Source organism: Neovison vison, chromosome 1 (genome assembly GCF_020171115.1).
Source record: "Neovison vison isolate M4711 chromosome 1, ASM_NN_V1, whole genome shotgun sequence".
Lineage (NCBI taxonomy): Eukaryota > Metazoa > Chordata > Mammalia > Carnivora > Mustelidae > Neogale > Neogale vison.
The window spans coordinates 167,704,196-167,723,725 of NC_058091.1; the positions used below are offsets into that span (position 1 = coordinate 167,704,196).

Genomic DNA, 19,530 nt, shown 5'->3' on the forward strand with positions numbered 1-19,530 from the left:
CACTGCCGGGCACACCGTGTGCTCGCGCTCGGCGGGAACGAGCTATTGTTTTTCCATCACAGAGAGGTCTCCGAGAAGACAGCCCCCCACCCCCGACCCCCGCCCGCAGCAGTCCGGGGACGCTCCAGCTCACCTGGCAGGGCGCTCCCTCCCCGCGCGTCTCCCGCGGACCTGCGACGCCCGCAACGCACCGCCGCGGGGGCCGCGGGGACTGGCCCCTGACCCACGGGCCGCGCCGCGTCTCCCGGGGCCCGCACGCGGCCCCTCCCGGCTCCGCGCTCCCAAACCCAACGCCGCGCCCCCCACCCAGCCCGGTACAGGCGCTGGCTCCACCGCCGCGCGGAAGAGGCTCCCGGCAGATCTCCGCCCCAGACAGGCCGCCACAGCGCAGACGGGGTCGCCTCCGCCACCGGCCCGAGAAAGGCCTGGAGCCGTCCCGCAACCCCGCGAGCCCCGGGACTACTACTCCCGGCATGCCTCCGCCGCGCGCGGACTACATTTCCCAGAAGGCGGCCTGGCGAGCCCCCGGAGATGCCCTTTCCCTCCAGCTGCGAGCTCACGGGACCCGCTGTGCGTGCCCCCACCCCACCCACCCTCCGCCCCGGGAGGTCCGCGACAGCGCGAAGGTGCGCTGACTAGTAGAGCGGACGGTGTCCTCCCGGTGCTGGCTGGCTGCATCCGCCCGGGGCTTATTGTGCTAAACCGGCAAGGTAATTTGGAAAAAGCAAAACCCGAATTTAGACGCCTTTAGAAGCATCCGTGCGCCATGGCCCCCCACCAGCTAGTTAGGATAATTTTTATTTTAATGCCTACCATACTCAGAAGGTGATGAATGTATAGCTACAGTTTAAGAAAGCAATACCCACATACCCAACACTTTGCTTAAAAAGGTATTTGACCAGAATTTCTGAAGCCCTGTCCGCAATGCTCTCTTGTCATTTGTCTAAATTGTGCTAAGCAGTTACTTTGCTTAGCTTGATGGTATTATAGTCCACAATAAGTGTTTATTTTTGCAAGGATTTTGATCTTTATATAGATGGAATCTGCTGTGACATATGCTCAACTTGACCGCTGTTTGAAAAAAAAAAAAAATCGAGTGTATTTTAAAGATCTTATTGCTTTATTCAGTGATTCTTGAACCAGGTAGCATCCTAGCAGGTAGGAAGGAACTCCAAGAAGTACTACATGCAACCCTTTTATAGGCAGAAGGGAGCAGGAACAAGGAAAGTATTTTAGGCAAAAAGTGGATTGCTTATTGCAAGGCTAGTTTACCTAAAGAAGTTGGCAAAGATTTATCAGGCAGATTACCTAACTAATGACGATCACCCAGCTCCTGGTTGGCTGGTTTAAGATTCCATATCTGGAGGAGCTGAAACTCTAAGTCTTTGTTTGGTGAAGGGGAAACTTAGCCTGAGAGATCACTCTTTGACAACTTTTAGATTCACCTATCTTGATACATGCGAAGTTCATCCATTACCACTACTGTGTAAGATTCCACTATTCACTCATTCAACAACAACAACAAAAATCTTCAACACCTCTCTTGCTCCTGGCATTGTTCTAGATGCCAGAAATACACGTTAAACAAAACTCTCAAAACCTCTACATTCGTGCAGCTTAAATTCTCCAGAAGGAGAGGGAAGAAAGATGATAAACTAGAATAATAAATGTTATGTTTTTAGGGAGTGATGAGCACTAATGAGAACAGGAAAGGGGGAACAGTAACCCTAGTTGCAGTGGGGGGGGTGGTTACTGCAATGTTATACAAAATGTTTAAGAAACGTCTTACTGAGAAGGTGACATTGAAAAAAGATCTGCAGAGTGATAATAAGCCCAGTAAAGGATCTGTGGGAAGGCTTTCTGGCAGGCTGAAAAGCAAATGCCCAGAGGTGGGAGCACTCCTGGCCAGCTGAAGACACATTAGGGAAGCAGGCAGAAAGAAGTACAGGCGAGATCAGAGGCAAGAAGACTAGAATTTGCAGGCTCTTACTGGTCTTGGTCACTGGATCTTACTCTGAAAGAGAATGTTCTGAGCAGTGGAGATGTTAGAGTAGGCAGTTAGTTAGGGGTTAATAGGCTGCTGGATGTCAGCAAACAGGGGAGGGGGAAGTCAGGGTCAGCTATGGGGGATGTTAGAAACCTGTCTGGATAGCAGTACCCAAAACAAAGCCACAGAAAGCCAAATCAAACCAGACAGGCCCAAGACAAAGAAGGCTGGAGACCCTGATCAGGTAAGGGAGAAAAGGTGAGAAACTCTGTTCCCAAGAAATCCTCTCCCCAAGTAATACATATTCCACCCTTAGTTAAGAACTGTCAGTAAATGATGTAGAGACCCAAACCTAGCTTCCCCTTGTGCTCCCCTGCTGGGGGAAGCATACTCTCACTCAAATTAACTTTCCCACTTACACTGCTCAACTGCATGTCCCATCTCTCCTTGAATTCCTTCTTGCAACATGACCAAGAGCCTCCTGAAGAATCCCAGTGACAGGCAGGGCAGAGGCCTCAGGACCGCAGGGTCTCCCTTGTCCATCCTCTGATGTCCATTTCTAAGTGATGACTTTGACTGCCATGCTGAGAGTTAACCAAAGGGTCAAAGGAATCGGCTGAGAGTCTGGGGCTAGCTCAGAAGTCCATGGTCTGTCCCTGGACAATGTGGAATAGAGCCCACTGGACCCGCTGGACTTGGGGACATGGGGTATACTGTGGAAAATGCCACCTAGATTCTACTGTGAACCTGAATGTGCTCAAAGAAATGCTCCATAAAGTATTCATATCTTCTTGCCTTATATAAACTCCCATAGAAGTTTAAAGTGTATTATAACATTCAAAAGGGATTGCAAATGTTTAGGAAAAATAACCCAAGTGACCCAAGCAGAGAGATGCTTGAGCAAGATGGTGTTGGAACAGAGGGGTCCGAAGGGTAATTCCATTACAACCCTATCAATTTATGGAGTCATGAAAACCTACATTTTTTGTATACAGTTTTTTATTGTATATAATTTGCTTAAAAGAAATTGAATTCTTGCCAGCTTGTTTTCTTTTGCTCATATCTTTAAGTAGGCTCCACTCCTAATGTGGGACTTGAACTCATGACCCTGAGATCAAGAGCTGCATGCTCTTCCAACTGAGCCCATGTCTTTCCACTGAAACAGAGATCACGAAGCAACTGGTGATTATTACAGAGCAGCTTTTAGACCTCTTGCCACAGGCATGACAGTGGGTGTGTTCTGTCTTGAGCACAATGGTACACAGTAGGCACTTATAGAGAGAAATAAAAATGGGGCAGACATGATGTGTAGTTGTTTGGGAAGATAACTGAGATGTTTCTTTGGGTAGAAGAGGTAGTGATGATGGTATAAACCTGAAATTCCCATCACAGCCTTTGGAAAAACAACAAAGGATATGGCAGAGGAAAGAGGTAGTAGTGAAAGAGGCAGTAGTGTTCCTAAAATGGGTATAAAACCACCACCAGGAAGAGAAAGTACACTCTGGGTGTGAAAACAGCAGAACTGTACAGGTGTAGAAGGGAACAGAACATAAGTGCTTCAGAGTACACGCAGGATATTTAAACAACTCCTATAACTCGGCAACAGAACAGTCTATTCCAAACATGGGCAAAGGATTTGAACAGAACATTTCTCAACAAAAGATATAAAAATGGGCAAAAATCTTATAAAAGAGAGCTTCTACATCACTAGTCATCAGGGCAATGCAAATTATGACCAGCATGAGACACCACTTCACACCTTTGAGTGTGACTCTTAAGGAAGGAAGCCAGAAAATACCAAGTGTTGGCAGAGATGTAGAACCACTCATATTGGAACCGGAACCTTCGCACGTTGCTGATGGCAATGTAAAATGGTGCAACCACAATGGCAAAGAGTTTGGCTATAATATCCACCCCTCATGTGACTCTACAATCCCACTCTTAAGTATCTACCCAAGAGAAATGTCCACACAAACACTTGTACACAAATGTTCATGGCAGCATTGTCCCAGATCGCCAAAATGTGCAAACGACCCAAATGTCCATCAGCGCATAAATGGATAAATAAAATGGGATGGTTATTTACAATGGAACATTACTTAGCCTTAAAAAGGAAGGAAATCCTGACACCTGCTATAATGTGGATGAACCTTGAAGACATTATGCTAAGTGAAATCAGCCAGACACAGAAGGACAAATATATGATTCAACTTATATAATCTAAAATAAGCAAATTTAGAGAGGCACAAGGAGAATAAGAGGTGACTGGGGTTGGCAGCAGGGAATATGGGGGAATTACTACTTAATGGGTGTGGAGCTTCTGTTTGAGGTGATGAACGTTTCTGGAAATAGACTGTGGTGATAGTTACAAAATATTGTGAATTTCCTCAATACTGCTAAATTGTACACTTAAACATGGTTATAGTGACAAGTCTTATAAATATTTTTTAAAAATATTATTTAAAATATTATTTTAAAATTTAAATATTTTAAATGACATTTAAAATATTTAAAAAGTTTTTTTAAAAAAATACATGCAGGGGGTGAGGAGACATCCACAGAAAGATAATGCTTTATGCGGAGAATATTGTTAATGGAAAGACAGCAATGTGGAAGCCATGTGTCAAGGGGGAAAGTAGCAAGAGGAGGAAACAGAAGATCCTGCAAGAAAAGAGAGAAAATCCACCCAAATATTTTGACTCCACAATTCCTCCTCCAACCCCTAAGTCTTCCAGTCAAGAAGTCATATATTGCTACACAGACAGAAGTAGGTTTATGCAACTTACAGATTTTAGATACGGACTCAAGCCTGTGACAGAAAAGACACAGAAACGAGCTTGCAGGGGCTTTCGAGGCCAAGTCTGGGACAATTTCAGCACCAACATACACAAAGATATTAGCAGATTACAGTCCATTAAATAAAATATGAAACCATGCTTCCAGTCATAAAAACCGAAGATAAAACACTTCCCTAAAGTAGAAGGCCAATTAATAAAGGTCTAAGAAATGACAGAATTATGAGATCTCTATGTGGAAACCATTGGATGATAATAAAGCCAGTGTCATCTATAGATGCTAAAACTGGTGGAGGTAAGATTTTCTTTTTTCTTTTTTTTTTTTTTTTAAGATTTTATTTATTTGACAGACAGAGATCACAAGCAGGCAGAGAGGCAGGCACAGAGAGAGGAGGAAGCAGGCTCCCCGCTGAGCAGAGAGCCCGATGCGGGTCTCGATCCCAGGACCCTGAGATCATGACCTGAGCCGAAGGCAGCGGCTCAACCCACTGAGCCACCCAGGCACCCCGAGGTAAGATTTTCTAGAACAGGTGTACATGCATATACTAATCGGATCACCTGTCAAGATACTAATGACTGTGAAGAGAAAAACCGTGACTTTTGAGTGGGAAACCAGGCAGACACCACCTCAACCAAGGTGAGGCTGAAATTACCAACATCACAAGGCTCCCAATGTGATAAGACCATGAACTGAGAGTACAATATTGCTTTGGTAGTTTTCCTACCAAAAAAGCACAGCATAAACCTAACCATGCGGAAAACACTGGACAAAGCCAATGGAGGGACGGTCTACGGGGAAAAAAATGAGCCTGTTCATTTCACAGAGCTCTTCATGAGAAAACGGGTTTGGTAAGAGAAGGGCCCAACCCACCTGAAAGGTGGACATTTTAAATAATTTAATTACTATGAACACTATAAATTCAATGTATCAGGCATGTCAATTCTATTATAAAAAGGTAGAGCATATTCCTTTTCAGATTGCTTTGAAAATGGCCCATTAGAAAGGTATAAAAATGGATAGTATTCTCTTCTGTCTAGTCCTCTTATGCACATTTTTTTACTTTAGTATGTGTTTCCTGACTTGGGATAGGAACCATCTCTCTTCATCTGGTGACCTAGGGAGATGAATGGGAAGGGAAAGTATAGACAGGAAAGGGAGGTGTTCATAGTTTTGTCGAGGAGGCATGTTTAAATTCAACAGTGGCCAAAAGAATGTTATGACCTTGGGGGCACAGTTGGTTGAGCACCTGACTCTGGGTTTCAGCTCAGGTTATGATCTCAAGGGACTGAGCCTCAAGTCAGGCTCCTTGCTGAGCATGGAGTCTGCTTGAGATTCTCCCTTTCACTCTACCCCTCCCCCTGCTCTCTTTACTCTCTTCTAAAATAATAAAAAAATTTTTTAAAAAATTATGACCTTGAGGGGCACCTGGGTGGCTCAGTGGGTTAAGCCGCTGCCTTCGGCTCAGGTCATGATCTCAGGGTCCTGGGATCGAGCCCTGCATCAGGCTCTCTGCTCAGCAGGGAGCCTGCTTCCCTTCCTCTCTGCCTGCCTGTCTGTCTACTTGTGATCTCTATAAAAAATATAAATAAAAATCTTTTAAAAAAAAAGTTATGACCTTGAAATGGCCCTTGAATACAACAACCTCTTAAACTTGATGTGCACTTCGCCTAGGGTGATCTGGCAGTAAAGATCTGTTTTATCCTACTTTAAATGACCCAGTACGGAGTTGTGGCAAAAAACTCAATTTAATCATTTTTACTGATATACACACTGGCCTTCCTACTAATCCTCATTCTGGCTGGCCTGGGTAACCTTTTCCTGAAAAGGCAGGCTCTCTCAGGCATCAGGCAAGCTGAGGAACCCCAGGCTTCTTCCCAAGTCACTTCCTTACCTGACAGCCAGAGGCAATCACCATCCTGAATTGTGTGTTTGTATGGTAGCTGGTCTCCAAATATCATCCCAATGAACCATAACCCTGGTATTTATATCCTTGTATCACCGTCTCCCCTTGAATCTGGACCACATTTATATACCATTTTTCACCAAGAGAAAACAGAATTGATGTCATATGACTTCCAAAGCGGAGTTCTAAGATCGGCACTTTCAGTGTAGATCCTTTAGGGTGCTGGCTCTGGGGACACTGCCTCTCAGGAACAGGCACCCTTCTGTGCGAAGCCCAACTGGGGTCTCAGCAGCAGACATCACTGGGTGTCAGCCACCCTGGACACCAAGCCCAGGTGGGCAGCAGCTGCTTTCTGACCGCAAATGCATTAGAGACGCCAAGTAGGAACTGCCCAACTGAACCCAGATATGGAACCAACAGTACTAATAAATTGTTGCTTTAAGCCATTAAATTTGCCACAGATAGCTAGACTATCTTATCTTTCAGTCACTTGCTATTTTTAATATCTTTACTATAGGTATAAACACTTAAAATCAATTTAATATTGCAGAACATGTTATTATACCGTATGTTGTTTCCTAGGACTTTTGAAAAGTCAACAGGCCTTTAAATTCATGTTTGCTTATAGCTTTGGTTCACTTATTCTCACTGCTGCTCTACATTGTTAATATTTCAAAATTCATTTTCCTATTAACAGACATTCAGACTACTTCCAAGCATTAGCGTCTATAAGCAGTGCTAAGAATATCTTTATTCATGTCTCTTACTACTCATATACACACATTTATCTATCATATGTACATAGGAGTGGGACTTCTGTATTTGATGACATGCACAAGTTCAACTTTATAGGATGCCAATGGTCTATATCAATTTACACTCCCACTAGTGGAGAATGGATTCCAGTTATTCCACATACGTTCCAAAACTCAGTAATGTCACACATCTTCATTTTTACTCATCTTAAAAAAAAATCATAAAATTTGGGGTGCCTGCCTGGCTTAGTCAATGAAGTGTGCGACTCTTGATAATGGAATCGTGAGTTCAAGCTCCACACTGGATACAGAGCCTACTAAAAAACAAAACAAAAAAAAAAATTAAAAATAAGATCTATTTTAAAAGTCATAAAATCCTCTCTGTGATCCCAATTTCCATTTTTAAGCACTTTTCATGTTTTTAGAAATCTCTATTTCCTCTTTTGTGAAAGAAGTAGTCATGTATTCAGAACACTTTTTTTCCTACAAGGTTGTCTTTTTCTTTTTTTAAGTTGATTTGTACAAAGTATTTAAACCTTCCAGACAATAAGTGTTGGTCAAAAAATGTGGAGAGATCTAGTTTATGTCTTTTCAATTCCATTTTTGTATATTTTGATAACCAGGTGTTCTTTTTTTTAATGTGAGCAAATAAAGAAAAAGATTTCATGGCTTATTTGTATTCTGCTTTAAAAAATCCTTCCCTAGGGACGCCTGGGTGGCTCAGTTGGTTAAGCAGCCGCCTTCAACTCAGGTCATGATCCCAGCGTCCTGGGAGCGAGTCCCACATCCGGCTCCCCACTCAGCGGGGAGCCTGCTTCTCCCTCTGCCTCTGCCTGCCATTCTGTCTGCCTGTGCTTGCTCTCTCCCCCTCTCTCTCTGATAAATAAAATCTTAAAAAAAAAAATCCTTCCCTATTGTGAGGTCATAAAGTTATTCTTTACATCTTCTTCCAAAAGATAGACAATTTTGCCTTTCACAGAATTCTTTTTGTGGCAAGGGCAGGCATCCAACTTTTCTTCTGTGTGGATGAAATGTTTTTCTCAGAGCCATTATTCATTATTGAATAATTTGTTATTTCTCTATACTGCTCCTGTCATATGACTACTTCTAATAGTTCACCATTTTTTTATTGCAGGTTTTTGGTAAATACCCTTTTACCAGGCTAAGTAAACTTTCCACTGCTTATTAAGTTTTTACAGTGAATGGGTGCTGAGTGTTTTGGTTGCTATGTCAACAGAGATGAAGGTATGGATTTTGAACCTTTAACCTGCTCCAGTAGTACACAGCCACTGTAAGTTTCCTAATGCTAAGTAACCCACCCATTCCCATGAAAAATTTCCATTTATCATGATGTACGAACTATGCTGAGGTACTGCTGGATTACATTTGCTTTGTTTAGTAGGATTTTTACATTTCTGTTCCTGGATGATATGGGCCTGTGTTTTTTTTTCTTTCTTGTACTTTCCTTCTCAGATCTTGGTAGATTATATTATCAGATTATACTGGAATCATTGTGCTTATACATGATCACCTCTGGATGATCCCACATCAGACTCAAACAGTCTGTTACCTGCAAGTTTGAGAGACCTCAATGTAAAAATAACTGGGCCTGATATTTTCTTTGTGTAACTTTATTCAGATTTATTTGGAGGGATTATTTTTAGGACTATACTGTTACTGGGAGGTATGATGATCTAAACATGTGCCCCTTCAAAATTCTTGTTGAAACCCTACCCCTAGAGGTGATAGTATTAGGAGGTGAGGCCTTTGGGAGGTTACTATAATGAGGATAGATAGAGCCTCATGAGTTCGATTAGTGTCCTCATAAGAGGCCTGAGAGCTCCCTCGCCCCTTCCACCATGTGAGGATCCAAGAAGGCGCTGGCTAGGAACCAGGAAGAGGATCCTCACAAGAACACACCCATGTAGGTGCCATGATCTTGGACTTCCTGGCCTCCAGAACTGTAAGAAATTAAATTTTGGTAGTTTAGAACCCACCCAGGCTGTGGTATTTTATCATGGCAACCTAACTGGACAAAGACAGTGAAGTTATGTTTTCCTAGAAATTTTCCCAGAAATTAGAGAATTTTAAAAAATGGTTGTGAGGAAAGAGGTACTACAGTGGAAGATTACATGACTCAGAAAAGTCTGTTCCTCATGAGTCTGGAACAGTAAAACTGATTAGTTGGTCCCAGGAAGCAAACACTGAATTCAATGATTTTTGGCTTGAGCTCAGTCCCTATCCCCAACAGTACCTTTTCTGAGGTATTTTTTTAACTCTTTGACAAAGAAAAAGAAACTAGCCCCCCACCTTTATTTTAATAAAATAGGTAGTTCTTAAGTGCTTGCCCACTCCAGTTGATACTGGACAACACTAGAGGATGTTGCTTCTGTAAAGTTCAACAATTTTAGTCTGGCTTTGGAGATAACTGTTTTTACCTTGCCAGAATTATTATTCACATTTTAGAAATGTAGAAATGTGTTAACTTGTTGAAGAATCTAACAGCCCATTTACTGAACTTAAGAGTCTGATTTTCTATCTTGTAGGCCTCAGAGTGTGGGAGGAAGTGAAAGTTACCTGGTTCACTTTACCTCAGCTAGGCTGAATGGTGATCCACATTCTTCCTGGGCCTTCCTGGATGGTAACCGGAGAGCTTAATGAAGGAGGCACAACCTGGGTTCCAGGAGTCACGCTCCCATCTTATACTGTAAGATCATCACTCACATTTATCAATGGAGTAACTAGCAAAAGCAGTAGTTGTCTGAATAACCTTTAATTCTCACCCCCACGCAGCAAAGGTAATCACTTTGTGATAAAACCAAGTGAAATACCATGCATTCTGTGATTTAAAATAAAGTGGCTTTAGATCTGCTTCAGAGCTGGGAACAAGTTGTTGGGGAGAAAACACAGGACCATGTGCCTGCAGAGTTTACAGAGTGATTTTCTTTTCAGGTAAATGGCTTGGAAAGCAAAGAAGAAATAACCCAAGAAGTTTTCACTTCAAATAAACCAAGTACAAATAAACCAAGAAGGTTTCACTTCAAAACCAAGTACACGTTTTGCCTTTAAACTATTAAAGAACATATTTTAGCGACGGTGAGGTAGTTACAGGTCACCTGCTTATATTTCTTCTCCAAAACATTCTTCTTAGTATAACTGGCTTGCATAACACTCAAATGTCATTTCAAAAAATAGATTCCTAGATTAATCTAAAGTCTGGATTTTATGGCTGCACTTTTACATAAATCAACAGGCTTCCCAGTAACGCTTGCGAAAGCTGGGGGCTCTTATCGCATGTCACCAGGAACAAGATAAAAGAATCTTACACATTCTCTATCTTATAGCCATGATAACTTAAAAACTATGAAAACATTTCATAGTAGCTTTCCTAATACACTTAACATTACCTGTATCATGAAGTCTCTGATTTCTGAGGAGGTCTACATTCTGAAGTTTAACTCACAATTAACTACTCTTCATCACTTTCTGCCCAGGATGAGTTTTTTGAAATTGAGTACAAAATGAACTTCAGTTGGAAGACTTTCCACATATGTTTTATTTATAGTTTTTCTCCAGTGTGAGTCCTCTGATGATTGGTAAGGGATGAGCTCTGACTAAAAGCCTTCCCACATTCTTTACATTTATAAGGCTTTTCTCCTGTATGAATCCTCATATGTGTCATAAGGGATGAACTTTGTCGGAAGGCTTTCCCACATACTTTACAGTTAAAGGGTTTCTCTCCAGTGTGAATTCTCTGGTGCTGAATGAGAGCTGAGCTTTGGTTGAAAGCTTTTTCACAGTCGTTACATTTATAAGGTTTCTCTCCAGTGTGAATTTTCCGATGAGTATTAACTGCTGAGTGGGAACTGAAGGCTTTTCCACATTCTTTACAGTTATACGGTTTCTCTCCAGTATGGATTCTGTTGTGTATATTAAGCCGGGAAATCCAGGAGAAGGCCTTCCCACATTCATTGCATTTATAGGGTTTTTCTCCTGTATGAATTCTTTGATGCTGTATCAGAGCAGAGCTTTGGCTAAAGGCTTTCCCACATTCTTTACATGCATAAGGTTTCTCCCCAGTGTGAATTCTCTGATGTATGATAAGGGCTGAGTGGTAACTGAATACTTTCCCACACTCATTACAATTAAAGGGTTTCTCTCCAGTATGAATTCTATGGTGTCTACTTAGCCGCGATATTGAAGTAAAGGCTTTTCCACACTGACTACATTCATAGGGTTTCTCTCCAGTATGAATCCTGTGATGCTGAATAAGAGATGAGCACTGGCTAAAGGCTCTCCCACACTCGTTACATTTATAGGGCTTTTCTCCAGTATGAATTCGTTGGTGATTATTCAGGGATGAGCTTCCTTTAAATGTTTTGCCACACTCATTACATTTATAGGGTCTCTCTCCAGTATGCATCCTCTGATGTCCAATGAGAGATGTGGTGAAACTGAAGGCTTTCCCACATTCGCCGCAGATGTAAGGTTTCTCTCCTGTGTGAACTCTCAGGTGCTGAGTGAGAGAAGAGCTTTGGCTGAAAGCTTTCCGACATTCCTTGCATTTGTAGAGCTTCTCTCCAGTATGGATTCTCTGGTGTTTACTCAGGGAAGAACTGTGGAGGAAGATTTTCCCACAGATGTTACATTTGTAACATCTGCGCACCATATTGACTCCCAATTGTTTAAACAGAACTGAATACTGCTGGGAATGGGGTTTCCTTCCTCTGGAAACAAGTCTGGGTTTTCTAATAAGGGGTGATTTCAGACTGAGATTTTTCCCAAGCTCAATACTCGCAAAGTTCCTCTCCCTCATGTAGGTGTTTTTGATGGTGATTAAGACTTTCCTGAAAGGTTTGTTCTTTTTGCCTTGTTGCTTCTCTAGCTTGTCCTCATTTATGTAGGCTTTCCCCAACTTGAAGTCAAAAGGACCGTCCCCTAGGAGTTTATTCATTACTTCCTGATTTTCTTCTTCAGAAATTGTAGTTTCAAATAAGCGTTCCCATCCTAAAATAAACAGAACAGGTAAGTCTCCCTTGCACTAAGAATAAAGAAAAGGGATACCAAAATATACAAGGATTGCTAACAAATATGTCCTGGATGTTTAAGAAAGGATGGGAAGAAAGAAGGACAAGAGAAAGCAGCAGCATGGGAGACATGCCTGGGTGGAGAGGTCTGCAGAAAGTTGTATGTGGGTGAGCTCCAAGGAAAGCTCCTCCAACAAGGGCAGCCAGGCCTGCTCTAGGAACGAAGCGGGGGTCAGCAGGGGACAGAGCACTTCTGAGTTCAGTGGGTTGTGTTACTCCTCAGCTCCCTTTCCCATGTCAGTCACTGATGCACTCAAGGTAAATCCACGAGGAAACTTCAGAGGGGCTATAAGTGAAAACTGCTGTTGTGGAACTCTTCTGAGTGCCGTATGTGGTATTGTGATGGACATTTCCTCACTCGTTCAAGCAATTCTTTACTGAGTAGCCACCATGCAAAGGTCAAGAACAGAAGTATGGGGAACATATCAGGCAGGAATCCAGTTTTCACAAGGGTTTACATTCTAGCAGCAGGGTTCTGACACTGACCTAGTGATGAAATAAACTAGGGATGATGAGTCCTGGGGGTGATGAGAATGAGGAAAACAAAAATAAGGTGATGTGCAGTATGAGTAAATGAGCTGACATTTTAAACTGGGTGATAAGAGAGTAGAATTAAAGATGGGATCTCAATAATGAGAGATGGCCATGCAAAAACGTGGGGATAAAGATGATTCAGTCAGAAAGAATGTAAGGCCAGAGTCAGCTTCGAGTTGTCCAGGAACCCAGATTCATCCAGTGTGGCCTGAGCAAGAGGGAACAAGACAGTGTTAGGAGGTGAGGAAAAGAAGTACGCAGGAGCCGTATCACGCAGGTGATAATGGAAGACATTTGGAATTTCTTCAGAGGATCACTTTGGGCTAGGAGGGACAGGACAGTTTTGTTTAAAGAGGATCACAGTGGTGGTGCGACAAATGGATTGTCATTGGCAGTGGGGGTAAACCAGGGCAGATGTAGAGCAGCCACTTGGGAGACTGGATGGAGGTGATGGCAGTCCGCACTAGCATGGCAGTGGAGGGGGGCACATTTGGGATGCTCCAAAGGCAGAGATGACAAGAGTACGTATATCCTGAGTACATGAAAGAGAGGACTGAAGGATGATATCCAGCTTCTGGCCGCACTCGATGGGAGACTGGTACCATGTAATGATATGGGGAAACTTGGGGGAAGATATACTCTTGAAAATAATTTCCAGTCTACTTTTGATCGCTTAGAATACAGTGCAAGGAATGGTGTCACTGCTTCAAAAAGAATGAATGTATTTTCTTAACTGGAAAAGAGACATATAATCATTGTAAGAAAAATAAAGAAAATACAGAAAACTATAAATACGAAAATCAAGTTTACCACGATTATATATATACACAACACACAAATATAATCATTGCTAGATGTGGAATTCAGCTCACCAGAATTTTTCTGGATATTAGAAAACACTTTCATTTGAAAAATAAAAATAGGTTGAAACTACACTTCCCCCTAACTATTCTTCACTTAAAAAAATTGTAGGCTTCTCTCCATAGCAACAAATGCAGGTTGACACCATCATTTTTTTTTACACCATCATTTTAATGGCAATGTAAGATTTCAAAGCACACAGGGCGCCTGGGTGGCCCAGTGGGTTAAGCCACTGCCTTCGGCTCAGGTCATGATCTCAGGGTCCTGGGATCGAGTCCCGCATCGGGCTCTCTGCTCAGCAGGGAGCCTGCTTCCTCCTCTCTCTGTCTCTCTGCCTGCCTCTCCGCCTACTTGTGATCTCTCTCTGTCAAATAAATAAATAAATAAAATCTTAAAAAAAAAAAAAAAGATTTCAAAGCACAAACATAATTGTAATTTAATAAATCCCCTTCTAAGAGTGACTCAGCTTTCTTCTCCTCAGTGATACCTCATGTTATTAACATTCTTTATACCACCACTGCAACTCTGCACAATTATTTCCTTAAGATAAATTTCCAAACCTAGAATTGATTTTAATAAAGCCAGACCATCCTGCAGAAAAACTACATCCATCAAAATCCCACAAAAGATACTCAGGTATCACTCGGAGCAACAGGAAAACACTGGATACGTATTTCTTAATTTGGGGTAATATAATAAGGGGGAAATGGCTTCTCATTGCTTTAGTTTGTAATTCATTGATTATAATGAAGTTGAATAGTTTTTCAAAGAATCCTGGGTGAATTTTCAAATTCATATTCCTTTATTTTTTTAAAAGATTTTATTTCTTTATTTGATAGAGATCACAAGTAGGCAGAAAGGCAGACAGAGAAAGAGAGGGAAGCAGGCTCCCCGCTGAGCAGAGAGCCCAATGTGGGGCTCGATCCCAGGATCCTGGGATCATGACCCAAGCCGAAGGCAGAGGCTTTAACCCACTGAGCCACTCAGGCGACCTCCTTGATGTTTTTAATGGTAATACTCGTGCCTTTGTACTATAATTATTTCTTCTCTGGACCTTTTCTCTGTTTCTCTTTATATTATGCCTTTGTACTCCAAAGCTACTACAGCAATCCTAATAGTAGGGAAAAACTAGAAATTAAAATTTCTGGAAGATTATTTAATAAAATATGGCTTAATAATACAATAGAGCTCTTTCAGAAAGGTGGGCCTCTATTTAACAAGGGCTGAAGAGCTGAAGTACATTCACAATTTAAAATAGGTTTGAGAGGTGTGCCTGGGTGGCTCAGTGGGTTAAGTCTCCTTCTTCAGCTCAGGTCAGGATTTCAGGGTCCTGGGATCAAGCCCCGTATCGGGCTCTCTGCTCGGCAGGGAGCCTGCTTCCCCCTCTCTCTCTGCCTGCCTCTCTGCCTACTTGTGATCTCTCTGTGTCAAATAAATGAATAAAATCTTTAAAAAAAAAAAAAAAGGTTTGAGAACAGTATGTAACATCAATCTCTCTCTCCATGTGTCTCTCTGCCTCATGCACAAACACAATCATACTCAAATAGTCACAACCTGAGAAGATAAATAGTAAAATATCAACAAAGGTTCACCATGGTTGGTTGGCAAAATTTCAGGTCTATCTCTTTAAAAAAAAAAAAAAAAAGATTCTGTTTATTTATTTGACATGGGGGAAGAGAGAGAGAGAGAGAGAAAAGAAGACTCCCTGCCAAGCATGGGGCCCAACACGAGGCTCGATCCCAGGACCCTGGGTTCACAACCTAAGCTTAACCGACTGAGCAACCCAGGCAGCCTTTTTTTTTTTTTTTAAACAATACTATGTATTCCTTCTGTAAATTAAAAGTAGTTAATATTTTTTCAACTGCTTGCAAAAGAAGAACACAGTCAATCTGGATACTAACGATTTCTTTACCAACCAGAAAGCTCAGAGCCAAATTCTAGATCACCCAGGGCTACTATGCTGGCCCTTACCAGATACATTCACTTTCTAAGGTTCTGACCAAACTTCTATTTTATTTTATCATTATTCTTACAGTTAGCTTCCTTGGATTATTGGTAGAATGTGACAGAATATATGTTAGTATGTAGTAGGAAAAAAGATCCCTGAAGTAAAAAAAAGACTTGACTCTACAAAGCAAAGGACACTGTACTAGGGATGCCAAATAACGGTATTAACCCAAAAACTCCTTGGTATTTGATACAACCTAGTGAATCTTCCAAATTCCGAAGATTTAAAAAAAAAATCCTATAATATTCTAGACAGAAGATGAAAAAAAAGGGGGATCAGATTTCTACACAGAAGACAGAGGAAAAAGAATTAAGCTAACAGAGGACTTTTTATCAAGGACACTCAATACTCAGACACTAAAGTCAAGTGTGAAGGGAAAAAAAAAAAATTTGATGCCAGAATTCTAGATCCATAATTCTCACTGGACAGGTAAAAGAATATTTCACACATGCACAAAAAGAGCACACATGAACCTTTCTGAAAACATTATTTAAGAGAATATTCTAGTCAAACCAAAGGGGGAAAGCTGAAGACAAAGCTAATGCATGGAAACACAGGACTGAGCTGACCCAGAAAACCTATGTCCTGCCATGTGAGGAATAAATGACAATAAATGATAAGAAACAAAGCTCAAAGGAGAGAGCCACCGTCTGGTGCTAGAATCAAAACAAAACAGAACAAAAGCAAAGATGGAAAAAAAAAAATCCAAAATGACAATAACAGGAACAACAAAAACCAAAGAAAAAGCAGAACAGCAAATGAGAGCTTAAGGACCCAGCAACCCAGAGGAGTTTTAGAGATTGAGAGATACATCCTAGCAGCCAGGGTCTGGAATGTATTATTTTGAATATTTTCACACAAAAGGTTTAAGAGAATGCCATACTGAACATCTGCAAACCTTCTGCATAAATTCTATTTATGACCATTTTGCTACCCCTGCCTTCTCACTCTTGTGTAGTATATAAATATGCATACATCTGTGTTTTCTTTTTAGCTGAACCGTATGTAATAATTTGCAAACCAAAAAAGTCAAATAAAAACTCAAGCTGGAACAATGAGGGATGTACTATATAGATAAAAGTCTGTTCAAACCAAAGGGACAATAATTTAAAATCGTCAGTCCAAAAACTGAATGGGAGGTCCTCAGAGAGGGAGAAAAACCATGAAAGACTCTTAATTATAGGAAACAAACAGGGTTGCTAGAGGAGAGGGGGATAAGGGATGGGCTAACTGGGTGATAGGTATTAAGGAGCGCATGGGATGTGATGAGCACTGGGTGTTATATAAGACTGATGAGGGGCACCCTGGTGGCTCAGTAAAGCCTCTGCCTTCGACTCAGATCATGATCCCAGGGTCCTGGAATCAAGCTCCGCACTGAGCTCTCTGCTCAGCACGGAGCCTGCTTCCTCTACTCTCTCTGACTGACTCTCTGCCTACTTGTGATCTCTATCTGTCAAAATCTTTTTAAAAAGCAGGGGTGGGGGCACCTGGGTGGCTCAGTTGGTTAAGCCACTACTTTTGGCTCAGGTCATGATCCTGGAGTCCTGGGATCGAGTCCGACATCGGACTCCCTGCTCAGCAGGGAGTTTGCTTCTCCCGCTGACCTCTCTCCTCTCATGCTCTCTCTCTCAAATAAATAAATAAACTCTTTAAAAAAAAAAAAGACTGATGAATCACTGACCTCTACCTCTGAAACTGATGATGTACTGTATGTTGCCTAATTGAATTTAAGTAACAAAAATTAACCAAAAGAAAGAGAAAAGATCAGTCAGAAAAAGAGAAGACATGAGTCACAAACCTTTACGTATTATATACAGTGTTACCTTTTCTGCATTCACATTACAAAGGATTCCGGAGACAAGTGGGCCCTTTTTGGGAGAATTCAACTCTCTCTCTGAACCTGCTGTATCAGGGCTCAGAAAGATAGAGAGAATATGCCCTTCCCAGCCTTTCCAGCCCGGCCCGGCCCATTCAGGAGGGCCCTGGTCCACGTCTCCTGAGCAGTAGCATCCAGGAAGTGAGAAAATGCTCTGCCCACTTCCCAATCATTGTCACTCACCTACACATGGGCCTTGAGAAACTCCATTTTCCACCATCCAGGGGTCTTTCCCTTGCTGCAACTGGAAGATGACCTTTGGTTTGGAAAATAGGATTCCTGTTTGTGAGCAAGAAGACAATGAGTCTGCTGTACAGATATGAGCAGCCATCCTGGCACACAGACCCAGCCCCCCGGGCTCCGGGGCGAGGGACAGCTGAAGGAAGGAGACGTCTTTTCAGAGAGGGGCTTCGGTAAGGCTTTTTTGAGGTGGTCTCAGGAAGAAAGTCAGGGCGCTGGCTGTGCATGCCTCCTATTGGAACCTCTCAGGAGACCCAGAGGGACAGAGTGTGGAGCCAAAGAATGGCAAAAGCACACAAAGGCTGCCCATTACTGACTCTACCAACCCAAGGCCTCTCCTGGCAGCAGAGGGGATAGCGACCACCACCCTGAGAGCCCACCTGCGGCTGAACGTGACAAGCCCTCCAAGTGTCCTCCTTGGGGAGGGCCCCACGAAGCTCCCTCCACAGATTCTCCATCATGAGGAAAGGTCCTTACCCAGCGAGACGAGGGTGCCGTAGTTCTCCAGCATCACCTCCCGGTACAGGGTTCTCTGTGCGGAGTCCAGGCGCAGCCACTCGTCCTGGCTGAAGAACACAGCCACGTCCCTGAATGTCACAGACCCCTGCAATGGCAAACCCGTTCCTGCTCACCCGGGACCAGACCCCCAAAGGGGTGGCTGAGCAGTCACCCTGTCGCCATGCAGGGCTACGAGCATCTCTAGGCAAGTCTCTGTCCTTTCCAAATGTACATACAGTTGTCCCCACTTCTGCAGGAGGGGCTATGTTCTAAGAACCCGCCTCTCCAAGTCTAAAACTTGGAGCGTACTATACCCTACATATACTTTTTTTTTCCTATAAATACAATCCTATGATAAAGTTTAATTTATAAATCAGGCAGAGTAAGAGATTAACAAGTCATAACAGAACAATTACGACAATATGCTGTAGCAAAAATTATGTGACTGTGATCTCTCCCTCTCAAAACACCTTACTGTGCTGTACTTACCCTTCTGCTTGTGATATTGTTACAGCTAGGCCCCAAGACCTGATCTTGACTGCCCACCTGCTTCTGCTCACGGACCTGTGTCCCACATTCTTCCTTGAGCTTTTCTTTCCAAGTTATCTCTCAAGATGGAAAGTGAAACCACCCCTCCAGCAGTAGCGACTTGGACAAGAGTCTCACTGACAAGCTCTCCAGTCGGCCCACACCATTCACACCAGTTTGAGCTACAGCCCTGACTCACCTTGCACAGATGGACCGTGGAGTGACCTCTAGAATGATTGACAATTACCTCCACCTCCTTAGGATACTACAATCTCTGCCCAAGGAGGACACAGTCTCGTTTACATAACATACGTGTGTTCAGACGTGTTTCCTTAAGGCGCATGTGCAACCTTACGCCCACCTCCACATACAGTGACAAGGATCCTCTTTTAAAATATTCAGCTTGGGGCGCCTGGGTGGCTCAGTGGGTTAAGCCGCTGCCTTCGGCTCAGGTCAT

General features: G+C 42.6%; 1 protein-coding gene across 1 annotated transcript in view; it reads right to left on the minus strand.

The window, feature by feature from the left end:
• Positions 1 to 19,530, minus strand: part of ZNF879 (zinc finger protein 879) — a 41,097-nt gene that overhangs the window by 16,770 nt on the left and 4,797 nt on the right. The window contains exons 3-5 of the mRNA XM_044262707.1: positions 18,525 to 18,651; positions 17,991 to 18,086; positions 11,018 to 12,448 (exon numbers count right to left, since the gene is read on the minus strand). Of these exons, the coding sequence (XP_044118642.1) occupies positions 11,018 to 12,448; positions 17,991 to 18,086; positions 18,525 to 18,651 (1,654 nt within the window). The remainder of the gene's footprint in view (positions 1 to 11,017; positions 12,449 to 17,990; positions 18,087 to 18,524; positions 18,652 to 19,530) is intronic.